The 23,378-nt window shown below is 39.4% G+C and overlaps 2 protein-coding genes across 2 annotated transcripts; one reads left to right on the top strand and one right to left on the bottom strand.

Annotated features, from left to right (window-relative positions):
• The first annotated feature begins 2,949 nt into the window (after nt 1-2,949).
• Nucleotides 2,950-8,685, top strand: LOC133613974 (growth hormone-regulated TBC protein 1-A-like). Its single transcript, XM_061971906.1, has 7 exons — nt 2,950-3,079; nt 6,561-6,719; nt 6,800-6,924; nt 7,053-7,149; nt 8,080-8,252; nt 8,318-8,503; nt 8,584-8,685. The coding sequence occupies exons 1-7, from the start codon at nt 2,989-2,991 to the stop codon at nt 8,683-8,685; spliced, it is 933 nt and encodes a 310-aa protein (XP_061827890.1). The 5' UTR covers nt 2,950-2,988.
• Nucleotides 8,686-10,495: 1,810 nt separating this feature from the next.
• On the bottom strand, nt 10,496-22,413 carry lamp1b (lysosomal associated membrane protein 1b). The gene is made up of 6 exons (XM_061971292.2): nt 22,088-22,413; nt 17,375-17,550; nt 17,172-17,300; nt 16,963-17,029; nt 12,460-12,627; nt 10,496-12,393 (listed from the first exon to the last, which is right to left on the bottom strand). Exons 1-6 carry the CDS (start codon nt 22,134-22,136, stop codon nt 12,254-12,256), a joined length of 729 nt encoding a protein of 242 aa, XP_061827276.1. The 5' UTR covers nt 22,137-22,413; the 3' UTR covers nt 10,496-12,253.
• Nucleotides 22,414-23,378: the final 965 nt, after the last annotated feature.

Genomic DNA, 23,378 nt, shown 5'->3' with positions numbered 1-23,378 from the left:
TAGTTGTTTATGCACATAATACATGTTAATAAACTGTTTGGCTGTATTCATTAAATTATTGTATTTCTTGGTTGCCAAAAAGGGATTCAAAGTAATATTTTGATATTGACACATCTCATCTGTGCATAAATTACTAGAGATCCACAGATGCGATGTGTCAATATCCAAATATTATTTTGAATCACGGGAATCAGTTTTTGGCCAAACACCGGAAGCATCAGATAATAGATTTAACTAACAGCTGTGTAGATGACACGATCGATGACTCGCCTGCTGATGGCACCGTAGCAGTAAAAATGACATGTCTACTCCTCATTTTGTCCCAGGTGTACAGATACTACGAACAAGTGTGGAACAAAGTTAAGTACACACATTTTGTTTTTGGCAGTGACTTCCTCATCTTGTAAGGAAAAACATCGGATTGGCTCTCATTCCTACCCATCTACAAGACAAAATTAAATATGATTGAATTTCATTTCTGTCAACATTTTCGTCTTATATTTATACTTTAACTAACATGTCAGTTACGTGGAATCGTCTTAGTCAACAAGCCTTTGTTTTGATCACTTATCGTCCTATTTTTTACCTGTAAAAAATATTAAAAAAACAAAAATAAACAGCTTCCAGCCTAGGGCGGACACGGCTGATTCTGTGGACAGGCAAGGGACTGGGGCCGGGGCCCATTGTTGGGCCAAGAGCGCCCCATACAGGGCTGGCAAAAAATATCTGTTTCTCAGCTGTAGTTCGCATGGGTCGCAACACTACTCAAGTTGCGATACAAATTTCCACTACTTCTGGCAGTAATGACAATCTCAAACAAACAGAAGAAGTCTGGATCTAAAGTCATAGAGTACTTTCTTAAGTGCAAAAAATATGACTAAAGTGGTGAAGCTGTATTTTCAATTGCACTTAAAATTTTACTTAGAGTTTATTTAAGAAACATATTCATTGTTATTATTTATTATCAATCTCGTTAGAATGTATTTATTTTAGCACTTTGTAATTGTATCTAAATTTATTTTTTATGAGTTGCTTCTTTTGCAGTAAATTGCATTAGTATTTTTTTTTGTAATCGGCATGACCTAAGCCTTGGTAATACTCTTTGTGATTAACACATGGTTTCATATATTTGACAAGGTTTAATAAGATTTATTCAGTGTATAAATGATTGAATATGATTAAAATCAAGAGCAAGATTACTAATTCAGTGTTAATATTTAAGTGGGACCCGGACCTCTCTGTAGTGGAAAAGTTGGGCCCCGAGGTCAAAAAGGTTAAGAAACCTTAGTTTGTATTATATTAGGGCATCCAAAAGGATAAATTGTGCTTTAGTGTTAAAGGGGAACTGCACTTTTTTTGGAATTTTGCCTATTGTTCACAATCATTATGAAAGACATGACGACGGATGTATTTTTTTTTTTTTAATGCATTCTAACTGGTAAATAAACATAAATAAAAGTCTGTTTACAGCAGAGACAGTGGGAGGTCCTCTATTCCTGCCATAAAACTAAATAAAAACCATCCAAAAAGCGCCAACAATACTTAATTTACATTTCGTGACTTGAATATTGACCAAGTATTAGTGATATTGTTATTATAAACGCTAACACAGACAAACTATTTATAGCGGCGCCGTTGTTGAAATGATCGACTGATCAGCTGCTTCCTTGTTTTCTTGCTTGTCAAACTTTATTGTAGATCATAAATCATGCCTCTCACCTGGATAGTAGAAGGACGAGGATGTATTCTGACAAGTTGGTATACTTTAACAGCCAACTTAAACTCAGAAATGGCGAGAACGACATGAAAAAACATTTGGTTCCACCTCCCTTTTCTTCGTGAAGATTATGAGTCATTCATCATCTAAATGGGATTATATGAACATCCTAGGAGTCGGCATCCTAATGACAGCAGACCTTGTACAGTAAGTGATGTTGTATTATGTTTGTTGGCTCTCGTGAAGTCTGCAGTGAGTAATAATCAGTCATAATGTTGAAAAAAAACTGAACGTTGTGATGCGGTTTTAAAATTAATGCGCCGCGTATGCTTAAAATGTTCAAAATACGTAAATATTAAATGTTATTATAAATGTGCCTGTTACTATATTACATATATACTTACATTATGTATATACAACCTTAATGGAGGTGTTGGGATGTTTTTAAGGGCTTTATAGACAGAATAGAGCTGCTCCCGTAGGCTCCATTGTAAGCGGACTTTTGATGGCATTTATTTATTATTTAGAATGCATTAAAAAAATACATCCGTGGTCATGTCTTTCATAATGATTGTGAACGACAGACAAAATTCCAGTTGCAGTTGCCCTTTAAATATCCTCCAAATCAAGTCTGAGCTGTTTTCTATGCAAATTGATGTCATTTGAATGTCTCTTATTGCAGTTCCTCCCCTTCTAGTCCATTCTGTAAGGTGAGACATTAGACGCTCAGGTGTCTTTATTGGTTTTTACCTTGATAGGAGCGCATATGGAATAGCCTCTGCTGTGCAGTGCAACCTGTTTATTGCCATTGGAGCAATGGAGGAAGATACAAAGGGGAAAAGTGACAGGTAAGAGGCATTTATGGATGTATCTTTCCCTCTTTGACGATATTTTTGACAGCGGAATATGAGAACTAACATTTGCAGCAGGGCTCTTCAAATTTACACATGCAGTGACTATGCAAAAGAACATCACAGACTTTATACCCTGTTTGATTCACAGGGTTTTGACTTCCGAGCTGGTTATTTTTCACCATAAAAGTAACTTAAAACTTACCAGTCAGGGCATTTGATCTCCCAGCCAGAGAAACACAAGCCAGGAGGAGGCAGTGCTTGTCATCAAGGGATGAGAAAAAGAAAGAAGAGTGGACAGAGGAGGAAAGCTGACCCTTTTCTTCTTTACAATGTGTAATAACCAATGGACGTTGCCTCAGCAGCACAGACACGTACGGCTTTGAGAGGCGTCACCATGTGGAGTCCTACAGCCAAGTGATGGACAGGTATGAAGGTGTCCTCAACAGACGGTCCATGAGGTGGTCCAAACTCCTTCAAGAGAAACCGCATGTCAAGAAGGACTGGACAGGTATTACACAAACACAGTAGCTTGCAATACGATGACGTTAGGATAATTGGATGACAGCACAATACAGCAATTACTATACATCAAGATCATTTAAGTAAAAAGGGGGGTGTTTCGATTGGGGTTCAATGCTTCCCATCCCGATACCGATCATCCCTTAATGAGTTCACCCGATACCAATACCAATCATGTGTACACTGAAAAACAGAACTAAGATTTTTTAAACTAGATTTTACTACAAAAAAAAAAAAAAAACTAGTGAAATTAACCAGCTACATACACAGATAATTTTACTTTATAAAACATCCTAAATTAAGATTTGTATATCTAGAATTAGCAAGACTTTTAAGATAGAAATAAGTACAAACATTATTCAACTTGCAATTCTCAAATTAAGCATCCTCGAGATGATCTTTAAAAAAATATTTTCTATGTGGGCAAAACCAAAATATCTTATTTGAATAGTTATTTCATACATTTTTTAAGTAGAATAAACAAACAAATGATTCATGCTACAATAAGATTACTCAATGAGTGAATAAGTAAATAGCTCTTAAAACTAGGGACATTTCTAGTAATAAAATGTTTAATCTTTGCAAATGACAAATCATTTGAATTGTATCAACGATACATTATTCTCTTCATTTATGGTGAGTGCTACTGACGGTTTAACAATATTCCTTGTTTTCTTCCCATATGCCTAATATGCTCAGCCTCGTCCTCCAGTAAAAATAATACTTACGGTAATACTTAAGATACAAATGTAGTTTATTTGCCGTAATGGAGGTGATTATTATTAGCTTAGGAGAGTAGCTCCACACTGTATGGTATGGTATGGTATGGTATGGTATGCTCTTTATTGTCATTGTACAAGTACAACGAAATGTCATTTTCATCAAAAACCTGTTCAAGATTAGACCAACACTGTACATGAGTACACAACAGAAAAAGTGATGGGTCGCCAGAGGGAAAAAGGTAGACGCTTTGGGGGGCTGAGTAAAAAAAGTTGCTGTTGGCATATTATGGTCAGCAATAAAGCTTAAAAAAAGTGTCAGACTCTGTGTTTCTACCAACAAGACGTTACTTGCATGATGTCGCATTGAAACACTTACTACAAGTGGCTGAGTCTGCATTAATTTAACACTGAAATAAGGCACTGATAACTACTTTTCTTACGCTCTTGTTACTCCTTTTTGTGTCGGCACCAGTGTTTTTTGATTGATTGAAACTTCTTTTTTTGTAGATTGCACAGTACAGTGGATATTCCGTACAATTGACCACTAAATGGTAACACCCGAATAAGTTTTTCAACTTGTTTAAGTCGGGGTCCACGTAATCAATTCATGGTAATCATTGTCATTATGGAACCGAGTTTAGGTACTGACCACTAATCGTAATAATGTTCTCAAATAAGTTAACACGTGCACTAGGAGTTGGAATCCTAGCTTGCGATAGAGCCTTTGTAATATAACATCTAAGACACCTCGTAACATCTATGTAACGTAGATCAAATACATGAATACACGCGACATGGGAATCACAGTGGAACTTCAATACTATGTTTCGCTTACATAACAGAATATATGTTACAAAAATATTTTGGATCAAATCACGATACATCAACGAAATGTCACAATGTCAACAGTTTATACCTAAAATAATAAAGATGTCCGATAATATCGGGGCCGATAAATGCGTTAAAATGTAATATCGGAAATTATCGGTATCGTTTTTTTAATTATTGGTATCGGTTGTTTTTTTTGTTGGTTTTTTTTATTATCATTTTTTATTAAATCAACATAAAAAACACAAGATACATTTACAATTAGTGCACCAACCCAAAAAACCTCCCTCCCCCCTCATTCACACAAAAGGGTTGTTTCTTTCCATTATTGATATTCTGGTTCCTACATTATATATCAATATATATCAATACAGTCTGCAAGGGATACAGTCCGTAAGCACACATGATTGTGCGTGCTGCTGGTCCACTAATAGTACTAACCTTTAACAGTTAATTTGACTCATTTTCATTAATTACTAGTTTCTATGTAACTGTTTTTATATTGTTTTACTTTCTTTTTTATTCAAGAAATTGTTTTTAATTTATTTATGTTATTTTATTTTATTAATTATTTTTAAAAGTACCTTATCTTCACCATACCGGGTTGTCCAAATTAGGCATAATAATGGGTTAATTCCACGACTGTATATATCGGTTGATAACGGTATCGGTTGATATCGGTATCGGTAATTAAAGAGTTGGACAATATCGGAATATCGGATATCGGCAAAAAGCCATTATCGGACATCCCTATAAAATAATAATACACGCACTAGACAGGAATTGGACATTTTTGATCAAATATTGTTGTAAGAAAAACAATTTGATATGACAATTGTACAATATTTGATATATATCGTAGGTACAAGGCTGTATCTGTACAGTAATCTATTTATTTATATCCGCACCTTATTGCTCTTTTATCCTGCACTACAACGAGCTAATGCAACAAAATGTTGTTCTTATCTGTACTGTAAAGTTCAAATTTGAATAACAATAAAAGGAAGTCTAAGTCTAAGTATCCGTTTAACTAAACAAATATGTGCCTTAGTTTATCAGTTAAATATATAAAAACTATAGATACAGGATTTACAGCACAAAAACAAATGGAGACAAAAAAAAATAACAAAAATGGCGGGAGGACCTTATCTTACTGTGTAGCCTAGCTTAAGTAGCTAGCTAGCATGTAAGTATAGCAAAAGTTCTGTATTCCTCAAGTTAAACGTACGCACATTAATAAAACGTCACCCTTTGCCAAAAAAAAAGAATACAACAGTCATACAATAATATTCAGACCACCGTCCATCCTTTTTTGAATACATTTTTTGACACATAAAAACTATACAGGATTCACAGCACTAAAATAAATGGAGACGAAAAATAACAAAAATGGCGGGTGAGCCTTCTCTTAAGTAGCATGTAAATAGCAAAACTTTGGTATTCCTCAAGTTAGACGTACGCACGTTAATAAAAACACTACTCCGTACTAAAATAACGAATGCAGCCCTAATAAAATAATATTCAGCATCTTTTTTGAAAACATTTTTGACACAAATAAGAATACGTACCGTGACTTGTTTACACTCCCTAAGAAAAAGCGCGTGCACCAAAAAAGACGGATGTGCCACAGGAAATGAAGCGAACAAATAAAATACGCTTTTCAAAATAAGAGCCTGTAAATATAAATATTGAGAGGAAATATTATCGGAGAAAGAGGATCTCGGGGGGGAATGTAATACAACAACAATGAAACATGGGCTTAATGAACAAAACTGCACCCTGATAGAAAAAATGCAATTAATCTCTGTACTGTACCAAAAGTATGCCACCTCTGGTTAAAACAATAATTGTGGTCTTTGTATCATGTTGTAATTACATGCATGTTCGAAATAAACTCAAACCATAACCATTTATTGTTAGTAAAGAGATTTGTGCGTAAAGGCGTACCCAGCGAGCTCCGTGCCAAAGTGTGGATGTCAACCAGTGGCGCCCAGGAGCGACTGGACAGCAAGCCTGGCTACTACCGCTCTCTTCTGGACATGCAGCATGACCCCAGGCTGACAGAGACCATCCACTTAGGTGCAAGCATCACCTTTCACAACCAGTGTATTTTTTTTTTTTCTTTTTCTCGACATGATCTAAAATACTTTTCATCCAAGACGTCCACAGGACCTTCCCTGACAATGTCTTCTTCCAAAGTCAAGCAGAGCCTGGCCTGCTGAAGGCACTGCATAATGTGCTGCTGGCATATGGACACCATAATACGGATGTGGGGTATTGTCAGGTAAAGACTGCGAACATCAGCGGTGTTTTTAGAATGATGGAACCTCTTAAAATCTGCACAAATGATCTTCAAACAAAAATGTGTTCTTTACACTTACCTTCATCACTCATCCCCATTCATTCTTCCAGGGGATGAACTTTATTGCAGGCTACATCATTATAATCACCAAGGAGGAGGAAAAAGCCTTCTGGCTGATGGATGCATTGCTGGGAAAAATACTTCCAGGTAGACTTTAGTGTACTAAAGATGAACTATAGGTTTTCAAAAACACATTTTAAAAGGTACCTAGCAAAGGGTACCTCAAAATAATACCATAAAAAAACTTAAATGAGAGCCTTCTGGCACACCACTTTAAACACATCCGATTAAAATACTTGATGGACCAGGGGCAAATTAAATGCGATTAATACCAGAAATGTTCAGAAATCATGCAGTTCCGCTTGCTGAATAAATGTCTAGGCCAGGGGTGTCAAACTAATTTTATATGGGGGGCCACATGGAGAAAACTCTACTCCCAAGTGGGCCGGGCTGGTAAAAAATAAAGACAACTTCAGATTGTTTTCTTTAAAAAAAAAAAAAAAAGAACAAGCACATTCTGAAATTGTACAAATCATAATGTTGTTTTTTTTTTTTTTACAATCTCCTATTGCGATTAATAGTATATATACTTTGTCTTTATATTTTCTGAATAAATTATGTGATAATGTTCATCAGTCAACTCATTGGTGTTAATTTTCCATCTATCAAGATAAAACAATTATATCAAAATCAAATGACAGTATGTTATTTATGTAGTTTGATGACTCGACTGATGTACTAACATCATGTGGTTTATTTTGTACATATGTAGCATCATCTACAAATATATAAATATTTGCTATTGGGACATCCAGTGGACAGATTTAAAACAGCTGTTTTTTTCATTCAAAAATTTCAGGTTAATTTTTATACTTAGCAAACTCATCCCGCGGGCCGGATAAAACTTATTTGCGGGCCTGATCCGGCCCTCGTGCCGCACGTTTGACATCCCTGGTCTAGGCAATTTTTTGAGCATTTATCAAATTTTTTATATCCTTTACTTCTCATGGAAAGCTAATGGAACAATGACCAGAATAAACAACCTTGTTTATAACCTACAATGTTGTGTCATGGTAGACTACTACAGTCCGGCCATGGTGGGCCTGAGGACGGACCAGGAGGTTCTTAAGGAGCTGGTGAAGACCAAAGCTCCAGCTGTGGGCCAGCTCATGGACCAGTATCCTGGCATATGGAGTGTGGTGGTGTCACGTTGGTTTATCTGTCTTTACGTCGACATTCTGCCCATCGAGGCGAGGCTATAATATTCCAATGGTCCTGAGGTAGCGGGTGTTTCTTAATGTCGCTGTGCTTTCAGACCGTCCTACGGATCTGGGACTGTCTCTTCTACGAAGGTTCCAAAGTACTTTTCCGGGTGGCACTGACTCTGATCCGACACAACCAGCCGGAAATCCTGCGAGCTCGCTCTTTGCAGGATGTGTGCCAGTGTTTCAAACAGATCACCTGTGGAGTTTTCACGCTGGACTGCCATACTTTCATGCAGGTACACCTTCGGTGCTCCCACGCTGGACAGGCATGAGGAGCAATCACTAATGTTTTTTGTTTTTTTTGTGTTTCATGCAGAAAATCTTTGCTGAGCCCGGGAGTCTGTCTATGGCAACTATTGATAAACTGAGAGACAAATGTCGGCAAGGGATACAGGAAGACGAATCAAGACGGCTCTAAAGTTTCCCCGAAATGACATGACATTACTGGTAATCATATAGACACTATTTATACACAAGGAGACTGAGGGCAGCAAGAAAACCGCACACTGCAGCAGAGACTGTAACACATTTTGCTTCTAAATCTGTTTAATTTTATTCAAAAGGGGAGTTAGGGCAGCAAGAAAACAGATAGTCCAGCAATATCACTAAGTTTGTCATGTTTAGCTCGATATTATTCGACGACAGCAAAATGGAGACTGTGGGACATGCATTTTTATATTTCTATGTTTATCATTATATTTATGTCTTATCTAAAAGGAGACTAAGGACATTTATATACATGTGTCTTATCTAAAAGGAAGGACATCAAGAAAACGGGCCACTTTTAGCAAGCTGTGACTCAAATTGAACTGTGGTAGTAAGAAAATGGCAGTGCCGCAGCCAAGTGGAGACTGTGGAGCACAGATGTTTTTGTTCAGAATGAGGGCAGCAAGAAACAAACTCCTGTTTTAAAGTGGAGACTGTTTTTGCTTATTTTTACCATAATTTCTAGCTTGGTCTTATTCCACTGGAGCAAAGTGATCTATGGAACAAGTTGATTTAAATATATTTCTACCATTCTGCCTTATCCAACAGGAGACCGAGGGTAGAAAAAACAGGCAACTGTAGCTTTCTTTCTAGCTCTGTCCAAGCTGACACTAAGGGCAACAGTAAAACGGACCAAACTGCAGGCTAAGGATGCGCAATATTATCGGGGGCCGATAGTTATCGACATCACATCTATAATTCCGATTATAAAATCAATAAAATGAGGCGATAATAATAAATGCTTATCATTTTCGTGCTTGTCGTTGGTTTCTAGCTGTTTTGGCCTGGCTGCTTCCTCTCCATCCCTACAGCATGGTCGCATATTTGCGGTGTCATGATACTGCGTGCACGACCTGTTGTATAGAGAAAAGGATCATGGCGTGTGCGAGTTTGCCGTGTCAAAAGACATTTCACTCGTAGTTTGTGAAACGCGTTCTGCAGAAATAAAATGGCATGGGTTTAAAGACAAGCTCAAACACAATAAAATCTGGTAAGTCACCTTAAAATTCACTGACGTAAAAATTTACGGAAGCAGTACGAAGCTGCCTGCTGCTAAGCCAAGACCTATTGTTAATAGCGGCGACTACAGTAAACGTGAAGCCATAGAACTGATGAATAAGTGACAAGGAGCAATAATTGAAAGAACTTAGGGCGAAAGAACGAGACAAAATGAGTTGTTTTACTTCACTGTTCATCTGGAAAAACAGGTACCGGTACTCTTTATGGAAAAAAATGCACTTTATTTGAACCCTGATTTCTTTTATGTTCTATAATTGAGTCTACGGGACAGGCACTTATTGCATTATTTTATTGTCAGGGAAAAACTTTTTTGGTGTTATTGGCAATGCCGAATCTTATTGGCATAATTTATGTATGCAGTGTTGGGCAGTTTTTTTTAAATCATTCAGAATGCTTATGCTTGTAGTCTATCAATGTAAGAATGTATTTTTTGCTCCACGCAATAATTTGGTCAGGGTTATAGTGGGAAGTGTGTTTGTACTCTCGACATTATTCTTATCCCTTCGTTAGTGTACATTTTGTATGTGTACATAAATATCGGCTGTAAAGGTCTGGAAATTCCATTACTACAATAAAGGGGAGACTGGAACATGTATTTATCTATTTTGATTTACACAAACTCATTCCTCGGTTCTTCAATAGCGTGTGAAACTGCACAAGGGGGCATTTGTGGCCTACATCAAAGCAAAACTGGCCTACAACAAAGCAAAACAAAGTAGGAGTAACCATTGAAACACTTTATTGATCGTCATTTAAAAAACATCTCATAATACAATAAAAGCACACAAAATAAAGTCCCCAAACAATGATTTAGATGAGAAGGGAGGTTATATGAAAACTGCACTTTCTCAACGTTAAAAACGCGTGTTTAATACATCAGGCTCCGTACAAGGAGCAACGCCGGACACACAACACCTTCCATAAATGTACCGAGCAGGTACGCCTATATCATCTGTTTGTTGCAGCAGGCAGGAAAAGGCACTGATAACAGAAAAACACTGACCGTAGCATTTTTACACTACAAGGGTTGTTTTGAAGGGAAAGCATCAAGTGGTAACAAAAAAACACATTTTCACTATGTGAGGCAGCAACAACATGCTTTGTGCAAAGCTAGGCTAACATTATCGTGGTTGTTGAACATGTGGGCTGATTTTCACTTGTGAAGTCGGTTTGTCGGAAAACTGCAGTAAGTTGGACCGCTTTATCGGAAAACAGTACGCTTTAACAGAACCGACAAAGTAACTTGTGACGCTTTAACAGAACCGACAAAGTAACTTGTGAGGCTTTATTGTGCAAACAATGTACCAAATTGTTTTATTGGTGATCAAAACTGCCGTTCCAAGCTGTGGTATTTTATCAGAACCAGCCTACAAAGTTGTTCTGCTTTATTTGAAACACCAGGTGAATTGTGATGCTTTATCAGAACCAACAGAGTATGTTTATCGGAACTGGCGTAACTAGTTGTGGCGCTTTATCGTAACGGGTGAAGTGAGTTCTGACGCCTGATCAAAACTGGTGTAATAAGCTGCAGCATTTTATCAGCACTAGCATCCAAGGTTCTTCCGCTTTTTTGGGACTATATACAGCAGGTGAGTTGTAATGCTTTCAGAACTAAGCACATTTATTATCGTAAACGGGGTAACAAGTTGTGGAGTTTAGCCTGGTCAAAACCAGCGTAGTACCTTGTGGTGCCTTATCAGAACTGGTGTACCAAGCTGTGGCATCTTATCAGAACCAGTGTCAAAAGTTGTTCCGATTTTCTGTAAACGCCAACATCACATGTAGAGGATTATCAAAACCAGCGTAGTACATTGTGCCTCATTTTTAGAACTGGCATACTAAGCCCTGGCATCTTATTGGAGCCACCGTCGTAAGTTGTGCCACTTTACTGGAACCGACGTAGTGTGTTGTGATGCTATATCAGAACTGACATAGTATGCTGCGGAGCTTTATCGTAACCATTGCAGTGGTGACTATAGTGTTTTTGTGAGGTGACTAACATTAAAACTTTTAAAAATGAGCCCCCCATCAGTGCATGTTTGCGTAATATAACAACATTTCCACCGGGTGTTCCTGAGACAATCATGAGCGGCAGGACGGACAAAAAAACTAAACAAACCGCTAACATATTTGCGTAACTAAATTAAGTGCAATGAACATTCTTTCCCTTAAATTAAAACCAACAAAGCAAAACAAAAAATCCCTTAAATTCCACAATTCCCTTTACAGATCATAAATAGCAGAACAACAATGAGGATTTGTCCTTTGCTTTGCTCTGTAACAAAAAGCACTTCCATCACCATCTTTCTACATTTTTTTTGTTATGAAGAAAAAACGTCTACCCCCCCAGATCAATTTTAAGGATGGAATTTGGGAGTGGGAAGCACACAAAGAGGAGCAGGGAGGATGAGGAGTGTTATTGTGTAACAGTGATCAATGTCAGTGGAGGAAGAGGAGAGGGCATGTAAGGGGACGCCACCTCAAATGGTCTGATAGCCGGCGTGGCTCCTCCTCCTGCCGATGAGATAGGCCACCAGCACGATGAGCACCAGGCCGGCCAGGGCGGCTCCAACCACGATGGCGATCAACATGTCCTCCTTGTCCAGCTTGCATTCCTCGGCTGGGGAAGACAGAAAGGCTGTAAGACAAAAGGTCTCGACGGGCATTTTGAGATGTTTCCGTCTACCTGCGCCAAACTGGTTCTTGGTGACATTGAAGGGCTGCACCTGCAACTGGAAGGTGTTGATGGACAATTGTGGGACCACAGCGAGGGTTTGCTCCTCGCGGCACATGTAGGAGAAACCCCGGGTGCCTCGAAGGTAGTCCAGGGTGGCATTACGGACTGAGAAGGGCTCTAACACAGACATGAAACATTTTTTGTGGACTGTCAGTTAAAACTGCTTTATACATAATTTTTTCATACACATCTGCATCTCATTAGATTGTACAACATATAGAAGCACTCCTGTCTTCACTGTGCTGCCCTCTCATGGCAGTTATTCCACATAACAGTGGTAGTGTTATTTTGTAGCCAGTTAACATATAGTGGTATTCAAAGTCACCAGTCATTTATCTTCACTTTGAGAGTTTGGAGAATATATGTCTAAGTAATTATGAACATATGGTTTAATGTCACATTTGTTCTTAAAATATAATTGAATAGACATTTTCAACAAGATCAGGATTGCGATGCTACTTTTTTATTAGCCTGTCAATGGTCAAATCCATTGTGTTTGCATCAAGCTAGCAGGTACGTTTCTACTGTATGTTTCAGTTATTTTTCAGTTCATACCAGGCTGTATTATTGGTTTAACATACTTTGTACATGCTTTTGTTTTTTCATTTGTAGATTAATGAACTTTATGTGCTAAGTTTTACAGTAATTTTACTTGGAGGCAATCAAACGACCTCAACTTCGAAGTGTTTTCGTCTCTAAACTAAAGACCTGTTTACTTACCTGCCAGACGAAATACCTACATTCTGAGAGGGCAAAGTAGGACCCCGGGGCCATTTTAGCACCCATTAGGGTTTTTTTGCCTTTGACATGTTCAGATAATTAAATGAATACACGCCATCAGTGTGTGAATGTGTGTGTGAATGGGTGAATGTGGAAATACTGTCAAAGCGCTTTGAGTACCTTGAAGGTAGAAAAGCGCTATACAAGTATAACCCATTTATCATTTATTTATTATCAAAGTTAAAGTACCACTGATAGTCACACACACTAGGTGAAGTGAAATTACCCTTTGCATTTGACCCATCCCCTTATTCCCCCCCTGGGAGGTGAGGGGAGCACTGAGCAGCAGTGGGGGCCGCGCTCGGGAATCATTTTGGTGATTTAACCCCCAATTCCAACCCTTGATGCTGAGTGCCAAGCAGGGAGGTAATGGGTCCCATTTTTATAGTCTTTTGTATGACGGCCGGGGTTTGAACTCATGACCTACCGATTTCAGGGCGGACACTAACCACAAGGCCACTGAGCAGGCTTATTACTGAGATATTAGAATAGGACAGGCTTATTACTGAGATATTAGAATAGGACAACTATTTCCTTTGTCACCTACGATAAAAACTAAGAATGTTCAGCATATTCTGATGGACATTGAAGTGGTTTTAGCTTCTTTAAAAGTACAATATGTATCCAAGTGGCCCCGGCAATTTTTTTCAATTTTTAGTAGTGCGTGGCGCTCCAGACTATAATTGATAGCTGTGGTCTTACACAAATAATAAATGAACCTACGCATCGCAACGGCAATACGATAGATCTAGTGCTGGTCAGGGGTGTCACCACCTCCAAAGTTATGGTACTCCCGTATACTAAAGTAATGTCCGATCATTACCTTATAAAATTCGAAGTTCTGACTCATTGTCAACAAACTAATAATAATAATAACTGCTATAGCAGCCGCAACATTAATGCCGCCACAACGATGACTCTTGCTGACCTACTGCCTTCGGTAATGGCACCATTCCCAAATTATGTCGGCTCTATTGATAACCTCACTAACAACTTTGACAATGCCCTGCGCAAAACCATTGATAGTATAGCACCGCCAAAACAAAAAAGGGCCCCTAAAAGGCGCACCCCATGGTTTACAGAGGAAACCAGAGCTCATAAATTATCATGTAGAAAGTTGGAACGCAAATGGCGCGCGACCAAGCTTGAGGTTTTCCATCAAGCATGGAGTGATAGTTTAATATCGTATAAACGCATGCTTACCTTAGCTAAAGCTAAATATTACTCAAATCTCATCCGCCTCAACAAAAACGACCCTAAATTTTTGTTTAGTACAGTAGCATCGCTAACCCAACAAGGGACTCCTCCCAATAGCTCCACCCACTCGGCAGATGACTATATGAATTTCTTTAATAAGAAAATTGAACTCATTAGAAAGGAGATTAAAGACAACGCATCCCAGCTACAACTGGGTTCTATGAACACAGATACAACTGTATCTACGACGGATACTGCAATACAAAATAGTCTCTCTCTTTTTGATGAAATAACATTAGAGGAACTATTACAGCGTGTAAGTGGGATAAAACAAACAACATGTTTACTTGACCCACTTCCTGGGAAACTTATCAAGGAGCTTTTTGTATTATTAGGTCCATCAGTGCTAAATATTATAAACTTATCACTTTCCTCTGGCACTGTTCCCCTAGCATTCAAGAAAGCGGTTATTCATCCTCTGCTCAAAAGACCTAACCTTGATCCTGACCTCATGGTAAACTACCGACCGGTGTCCCACCTTCCCTTTATTTCGAAAATCCTCGAAAAAATTGTCGCACAGCAGCTAAATGAACACTTAGTGTCTAACAATCTCTGTGAACCTTTTCAATCCGGTTTCAGGGCAAATCACTCTACGGAGACAGCCCTCGCAAAAATGACTAATGATCTACTGCTAACGATGGATTCTGATGCGTCATCTATGTTGCTGCTTCTTGATCTTAGTGCTGCTTTCGATACCGTCGATCATAATATTTTATTAGAGCGTATCAACACGTATTGGTATGTCAGACTTAGCTTTGTCGTGGTTTAACTCTTATCTTACTGACAGGATGCAATGCGTCTCCCATAATAATGTGACCTCGGACTATGTTAAGGTAACGTGCGGAGTTCCTCAGGGTTCGGTTCTTGGCCCTGCACTCTTTAGTATTTACATGCTGCCGCTAGGCGACATCATACGCAAATACGGTGTTAGCTTTCATTGTTATGCTGATGACACCCAACTCTACATGCCCCTAAAGCTGACCAACACGCCGGATTGTAGTCAGCTGGAGGCGTGTCTTAATGAAATTAAACAATGGATGTCCGCTAACTTCTTGCAACTCAACGCCAAGAAAACGGAAATGCTGATTATCGGTCCTGCTAAACACCGACATTTATTTAATAATACCACCTTAACATTTGACAACCAAACAATTACACAAGGCGAATCAGTAAAGAATCTGGGTATTATCTTCGACCCAACTCTCTCGTTTGAATCACACATTAAGAGTGTTACTAAAACGGCCTTCTTTCATCTCCGTAATATCGCTAAAATTCGTTCTATTTTATCCACTAGCGACGCTGAGATCATTATTCATGCGTTCGTTACGTCTCGTCTCGACTACTGTAACGTATTATTTTCGGGTCTCCCTATGTCTAGCATTAAAAAATTACAGTTGGCACAAAATGCGGCTGCCAGACTTTTGACAAGAACAAGAAAGTTTGATCATATTACGCCTATACTGGCTCACCTGCACTGGCTTCCTGTGCACTTAAGATGTGACTTTAAGGTTTTACTACTTACGTATAAAATACTACACGGTCTAGCTCCGTCCTATCTTGTCGATTGCATTGTACCATATGTCCCGGCAAGAAATCTGCGTTCAAAGAACTCCGGCTTATTAGTGATTCCCAGAGCCCAAAAAAAGTCTGCGGGCTATAGAGCGTTTTCTATTCGGGCTCCAGTACTATGGAATGCCCTCCCGGTAACAATTAGAGATGCTACCTCAGTAGAAGCATTTAAGTCCCATCTTAAAACTCATTTGTATACTCTAGCCTTTAAATAGCCCCCGTTAGACCAGTTGATCTGCCGTTTCTTTTCTTTTCTTTTCTCCTCTGCTCCCCTTTTCCTTGAAGGGGGGGGGGGGGCACAGGTCCGGTGGCCATGGATGAAGTGCTGGCTGTCCAGAGTCGGGACCCGGGGTGGACCGCTCGCCTGTGCATCGGCTGGGAACATCTCTGCGCTGCTGACCCGTCTCCGCTCGGGATGGTGTCCTGCTGGCCCCACTACGGACTGGACTCTTACTATTATGTTGGATCCACTATGGACTGGACTCTCACAATATTATGTCAGACCCACTCGACATCCATTGCTTTCGGTCTCCCCTAGAGGGGGGGGGGTTACCCACATATGCGGTCCTCTCCAAGGTTTCTCATAGTCATTCACATCGACGTCCCACTGGGGTGAGTTTTTCCTTGCCCGTATGTGGGCTTTGTACCGAGGATGTCCTTGTGGCTTGTGCAGCCCTTTGAGACACTTGTGATTTAGGGCTATATAAATAAAGATTGATTGATTGATTGATAGTATGTGGCCCCGTGTGAAAAAGGTTTGGACACCTCTGCGATAAACTATGTACTAAATTAATACTAAAAATTGTTGTCGCCTGTGAAGCTTTAAAGAAAAGAAAAATGATTTACCTTTCATGTCCGGCCAGGTGGCATCCAGGGAAATTTCACTCAGATGGTACTTATTGGATGTAGTGTTCTGGAGCAAAAGAAAATAGAAAATGACAGTATGGTCAGAAAGTTCACTTTGTTGCCATTTAGCTGTCAATTAAGGAAGTAGCAACAAATGAATATCCCTGCAGGAGACACCCCTAACCGCTTAAGACTTAAATAAAAGTTACCAGAGTGAAGAAAAAGGTCAGGTTGGTTTTATCTGCGTCCAGCGACAGCCGCAGGGAGGCACGGTCTGCACCACAAGACCCGGAAGTTTTTGTCAAGTTGGGTTGAAGGTTGATGACTTCTTGCACCGTCTGCACCAACAGATGCACAGTTTAGTATTTACATACATGCATAGAAAAACGATAACGTGTTTAGGATTGACAACCTTGTTCAAGGAGGCAGAGGTAAAGCTGATGTTAAACTGGAGGCCCATGTAGGCCAGCAAGCACACGGTGTCATTGGTTCCGGTCACTTGGTAGTGTCCCCTTTCGGGTCTGCCGAGGTTCTTGTGAGGAGCGTCAGTGGTCGGCGGGGCGACGGTAGCCAAGCTTTGTTGCAGGACTTGAAAACACAATATACACATTACAACTCACAGTACACTCAAAAGGTCAGTAATTTCATTTATAATGCAACTAATTAACATTTAGTTCTCAACCATAATTCTAGATGTGTAGGTTTACACCATTGGGTTCAATACCATCCAGCAGGAGGAACTAACTCGTCAAAAAACGATAGCAAGTATTGTCGATAGCAAATAGGGATGGGTAGCGAATAATGTACTTTTGTAGGTACAGAGTGAATTCCGTAATAGTATTACTGAGTACTAGGGGTGTAACGGTACATGTGTTTGTATTGAAACGTTTCGGTACGAGGGTTCCGGTTTGGTTCGGAGGTGTACCGAACGGGTTTCCACACGGGCATATTAAGTAGCGTAACACACGTTGTGTAAACAATGCACACCGAGGCACAACACACAGCATGCTAGCAGCTAACGGGCTACGATAGACTGACTATACGTCGTCTTTTCACCAGACATGTCCTCTTTTGCGGAGCTGTCAGGGCGGAGTTTCTTAAATGCCTCAAATGTCCGGCATTTTGAGTTAGGGTTGAGTGTATTTTCAATGTATGTTCAGGGTTACGAAGGGGTTGAAAACAAAACAAATTGTGCGAGCAGCAGCATTCGTGAGGGAGGGGCAGAGAGAGAGAGAGCGAGAGAGTTATGATAAACGCACATGCGTCGCCAGGCTCTGCTTTTTATCCATAAATTTATCAGATTTAATTTTTTATTATCTATAGCAGGGGTGTCAAAAGTGTGCCCCGGAGGCCATTTGCGGCCCACAGCTAATGTTTTAAAGGCCCACGGCACATTCTAAAAATATTAAAATAAACAAAAACATAACAAAAGTGAAATAAAAAAGCTTAAAAGGTTAAATATAATTTAGAAAAAGTTGCAATGTTGACTAATAAAACAAAGCTGTTTTTTTTCTTTCAAACTGTCATTGCTCAAAACATAATATTGAATCAAAATCAATGTTATTATGAATTATTGACCTATCCAAGGTTCCGATTACTTCACATCAAATATTCCAGTAAGAAAAATATTTTTGGTGGAAGATTTTGCAAATTTGGTAAATAACCCAAAAATGTATATTTTGTTGTTTTCTTACTGTACCGAATATGAACCGAACCGTGACCTCTAAACCGAGGTACGTACTGAACCGACATTTTTGTGTACCGTTACACCCCTACCGAGTACCGACTCACTATTTCGATATTTTTGTTACGCGTGACCTCACATCTTGTTGTAGACTCGACACCCCTCAGCACTTGGTGGGAAAATTATTTGTAGCAGACTGCCTCTCGGTAATGTTGCAAGTTTTCATGCCAAAATGCGCTCGCTGATACTAATTTACATTGGATATGTCATAGGCATGCTGTAGATTAGCATTTTTACATGCCGATTTCAACACCCTCCAAATTCAATAATGAAAACTATTACTAAGATACACTTTACAAACTTTTGTACCGAGGATGTCGTTGTGGCTTGTGCAGCCCTTTGAGACACTTGTGATTTAGGGCTATATAAATAAAGATTGATTGATTGATTGAAACAGCTATTGTGTAATAAGTACAGTACTTATAGTACAACACTTGTAAGGTCCCACAAAAGACAACATAATGGCAAAGACTACTTCCTGATGACAAAACACTTAGTATATCAACTCAAAGGGACACTTGTTTTGTTGGTTTTATTTTCAGACGGTGAGGCAACATCCTGACACTTTCATTGTGCCGGTCTAATTCTGTAACTCTGCAAACGCCCTCTGTAGCCTATACACTACAGCCATCTTATGTTTGATTGCAATTATATGGAAGAATAACACTAGCAAATGACTCAGAAGTGTGACAAAACTTTTTAACTGTACAGCGCATTTATCATTATCAGCTCAGTGTTAAATAAAATATTTTTGAATTAAACATTGTTATTAAACAATTCAAATGTATCTATCCTATCAAGACAAGCTAACCGTCACTATGGTCCAAAAGCACAAGGAGAAAAGTCAAGACATTTGGAGCTACAACTGCAAAATCTGCAGGTTACACACCAGGAGCAAGCACTTGTTTGTCAAAATACATCAAGAAACTGGACAAATATGGAAGACGACATCATCTCAACTCCAAAGAAATAAAAGAAAACTCCCAAAGACTTGAACTTTGACGTCAACAATCAAAGTGCAACAATATCAAGGAACACAGGTCATTTATCGCTGATTTGATATTTCTTAGTTTACCTAAAGTAAATAATTAATAATTTCATTTTTTTCTTACTGTAGCATTTATTTATTTTCCATGTCTTTGGTGTATTTGTTTTAGTTAAAGGGGCTGTTTGCAACATTTACACAGATGCCCAGAAGGTGCATCAAGGGTTGGAATTGGGGGGTTAAATCACCAAAATGATTCCCAAGCGCGGCCACCGATGCTGCTCACTGCTCCCCTTACCTCCAATGGGGTGGAACAAAGGGATGGCTCAAATTTAGAGGGTAATTTCACTACACCTAGTGTGTGTGTGACTATCAGTGGTACTTTAACTTTCCAATGTATTTTAAGCTTTATATCCCGCCCTCTTACGGCTTCTATTGATTGATTGATTGAAACTTTTATTAGTCGATTGCACAGTACATATTCCGTACAATTGACCACTAAATGGTAACACCCGAATAAGTTTTTCAACTTGTTTAAGTCGGGTTTCACTTAAATCGATTCATGGTACAGATATATACTATCATCATAATAATACAGTCATCACACAAGTTAATCATCGGAGTATACACATTCAATTATTTACAATCCGGGGTGTGGGATGTGGAGGGGGGGTTAGGTTTGGTTGATATCAGCACTTCAGTCATCAACAATTGCATCATCGGAGAAATGGACATTGAAACAGTGTCGGTATGACTTGACAGCAAGTAGTGGACAGAGAGATAGAGATCAGAAAGCATAAGAACAAGTATCTACATTTGATTATTTACAATCCGGGGAGGTGGGATGTGGAAGGGGGAGGGTGTTAGTTTAGGGTTGAAGTTGCCTAGAGGTGTTTTTAGTGCGGTTTTAAAGGAGGATAGAGATGCCCTTTCACCCTTTCTTTTACACTTGTTGGGAGTGCATTCCATATTGATGAGGTATAGAAGGAGAATGAGTTAAGACCTTTGTTAGATCAGATTCTGGGTTTAAACGTGGTTAGTGGAGCTCCCCCTGGTGTTGTGGTTATGGCGGTCATTTACATCATGGAAGTAGTTTGACATGTACTTCGGTATCAAGGAGGCGTAGCGGATTTTATACTAGGCTCAGTGCAAGTTGTTTTACTCTGTCCTCCACCCTCACTTTGGAGAAAAGGGTAGGAGTGAGGTGGGATCTGGGGTGGAGGTCTATAAGTAATCTGACTAGCTTGTTCTGGGATGTTTGGAGTCTAGATTTGAGGGTTTTGGAGGTGCTGGGGTACCAGGAGGTGCATGCGTAATCGAAAAAGGGTTGAATGAGAGTTCCCGCCAGAATCTTCATGGTGCTTTTGTTGACCAAAGAGGAGATTCTGTAGAGAAATCTCGTTCGTTGGTTGACCTTTTTGATTACGTTGGTAGATTTGAGGGTTTTGGAGGTGCTGGGGTACCAGGAGGTGCATGCGTAATCGAAAAAGGGTTGAATGAGAGTTCCCGCCAGAATCTTCATGGTGCTTTTGTTGACCAAAGAGGAGATTCTGTAGAGAAATCTCGTTCGTTGGTTGACCTTTTTGATTACGTTGGTTGCCATTTTATCACAGGAAAGATTAGCCTCTAGAATAGTACCTAGGTAGGTGACCTCATCTTTCCTGGTGATAACAATGTCACCCACTTTTATATGACTTAATGACGTACGTATAACACGTGCGTGCGCATTAGCCTTGGGTGTTGCTGGCTAGCCTTAGCTGTGTATTCTATCATAACAACATGACTTGTTTCTTTTGGACTTGTTTTACACACGCTTCCCGTAAACACTAACCATTGTATATTTTATAACAAATCTATTCTGTAAAAAAAACTAATGGTAACATAAGCTAGCCGGTGGTGTTTTTTTTAGATAGTTGCAAACAGCCCCTAAATGTCGTCACTAATTCTAACCTATCTTGATGTTTCTTAACGATTAATTTATTAATTCCTTCCAGGAATTGGGTTGCCAGTGTTTTTTTAATGCAAACGTTGACACGTAGAATGTAGTTTACAAAACGTCAAATCAAAGCAAATTGTTAAAACTACTTACGGTAATTCCATTAGAAAGTTTAAGGTAGACTATGTTACTGTAAACTTGCATTATATCCAAATAACGCAATTACGAGCAAATTGTTTCCAAAGAAAGGAAGTCGGCTAACTTTAGTCCCGTGAAATTAAGAAAACATTTGTTTTAAAGAAGCAAATGCAGTTTTATCAGTGGACATGAGAATATACTTTGTATACGCGTTGAAAAGGCTAAACGTACATATAAATGCTAACTTGTTAAGCGTGGAGTACGACTGTGACCTTTACATCGTCGTTAAACGCTTGTTTATAATAACCAAAACAATACATACCTAAAATAAGATGTAGGGCGAATCCCAGGACACCGCCGATGTGAGTCATGTTTGTCAACACAGAAATGGCGTAAACAACCAACCGTGTAAGCTAGCCTCAAGCTAACTTTAGCAGCAAAATAAGAGCAGTGCGGGGAAAGCAGTCCCGGTCTATCTTGAGGACACAAGGGCGATACGGCTGTTCTTTGTGAGCAAAAAAGCAAAATAAAGACTTGTAAGGTGTCGTGTTCCGACGTACGCGGCTGTTAAAGTTTGTTCGTCTTTAAGGACTTGTTTTCGTCGGGTTGTTTTCGCACAATCACAAAAAGACATCAGGGCCACGTGACGCGGGCTTTTTAAAGAGATACGCGCAGGAAGTCACGTGACGATGGAGTTTCGTGTCGACACCGCGTTAAAAAAACAAAACGTCTATGTCGCTGACACATCAAACGATAAAGTATTGCTCTTTGAGTTATAAAGATACAAAAAAAAAAAAAAAACGACTGTTAAAAGGGTCGTGTTTGTAGCGAGTGTTGGCTGTGAAGCGACTCCGCAAAAGAGTGACGTCAGAGTCGGTCATGTGACGGAGGCACCCAGAACGTCACGTGACCAGGAAGTCCAGTGTTCCTCCTAACAACAAAAAGGTGGTGGCGAGCTGACCAAAGTTTTAAGAACTGCGGCACTGAAAATTTGATAGTTTTAATTTTCAAAACCATTACAATATATTGATTTGTTTTAACCTTTACAGCTCTACTGAAATAAATTGCAACAAAAAACAGTGCAATACATTTTCATAACATGGTCACTACTACATAGTTTCTCTTGTTATAGTCTTATTTTTACTGTTATATTTTTATTGTTATATTGTAGCGTTGGATGGGTTTGACAAACGTCTTTGCTTGAGGGAGTCAAGAATTGCTGACGCAATGTACGATCATTTGTACTTTTAATGATCACGTCAATTTCAAAAACACACACACACAAGTGAACGCAAAGCATACTTAGTCAACAGCCACACCTATCACACTGAGGGTGGCCCTATAAAACAACATCAACATTCACAAACATGCACCACACTGTGAATCCACACCAAACAAGAACGACAAACACATTTCTGGAGAACATCCGCACCGCAACACAACATAAACACAACAGAACCAATACCCACAATCCCTTGCAACACCAACTCTTCCGGGACGCTACACAGCCCCCACCTAGCTGGGTTCGTTGTCCCCAACAGCCCATGCGTTCATCACAAAGTCCCGCAAGTGCTGAGGCAACCGGCGTCGTCGACGCCCCTCTGATGTCGGCT

This window comes from Nerophis lumbriciformis, linkage group LG13, assembly GCF_033978685.3.
Source record: "Nerophis lumbriciformis linkage group LG13, RoL_Nlum_v2.1, whole genome shotgun sequence".
Taxonomy (NCBI): Eukaryota; Metazoa; Chordata; class Actinopteri; order Syngnathiformes; family Syngnathidae; genus Nerophis; species Nerophis lumbriciformis.
This window is presented reverse-complemented; position numbering and strand designations above follow the sequence as displayed.

Coding starts and splice junctions, on each gene's coding strand:
- LOC133613974 (XM_061971906.1), top strand. CDS start 2,989: ATGGACAGGTATGAAGGTGTCCTCAACAGACGGTCCATGAGGTGGTCC. Junction 6,720..6,799: donor GACAGAGACCATCCACTTAG/GTGCAAGCATCA, acceptor TTTTCATCCAAG/ACGTCCACAGGACCTTCCCT. Junction 6,925..7,052: donor CGGATGTGGGGTATTGTCAG/GTAAAGACTGCG, acceptor TCATTCTTCCAG/GGGATGAACTTTATTGCAGG.
- lamp1b (XM_061971292.2), bottom strand. CDS start 22,136: ATGACTCACATCGGCGGTGTCCTGGGATTCGCCCTACATCTTATTTTA. Junction 17,551..22,087: donor CGCCCTACATCTTATTTTAG/GTATGTATTGTT, acceptor TGTGTTTTCAAG/TCCTGCAACAAAGCTTGGCT. Junction 12,628..16,962: donor CACCTGGCCGGACATGAAAG/GTAAATCATTTT, acceptor TGTCTGTGTTAG/AGCCCTTCTCAGTCCGTAAT.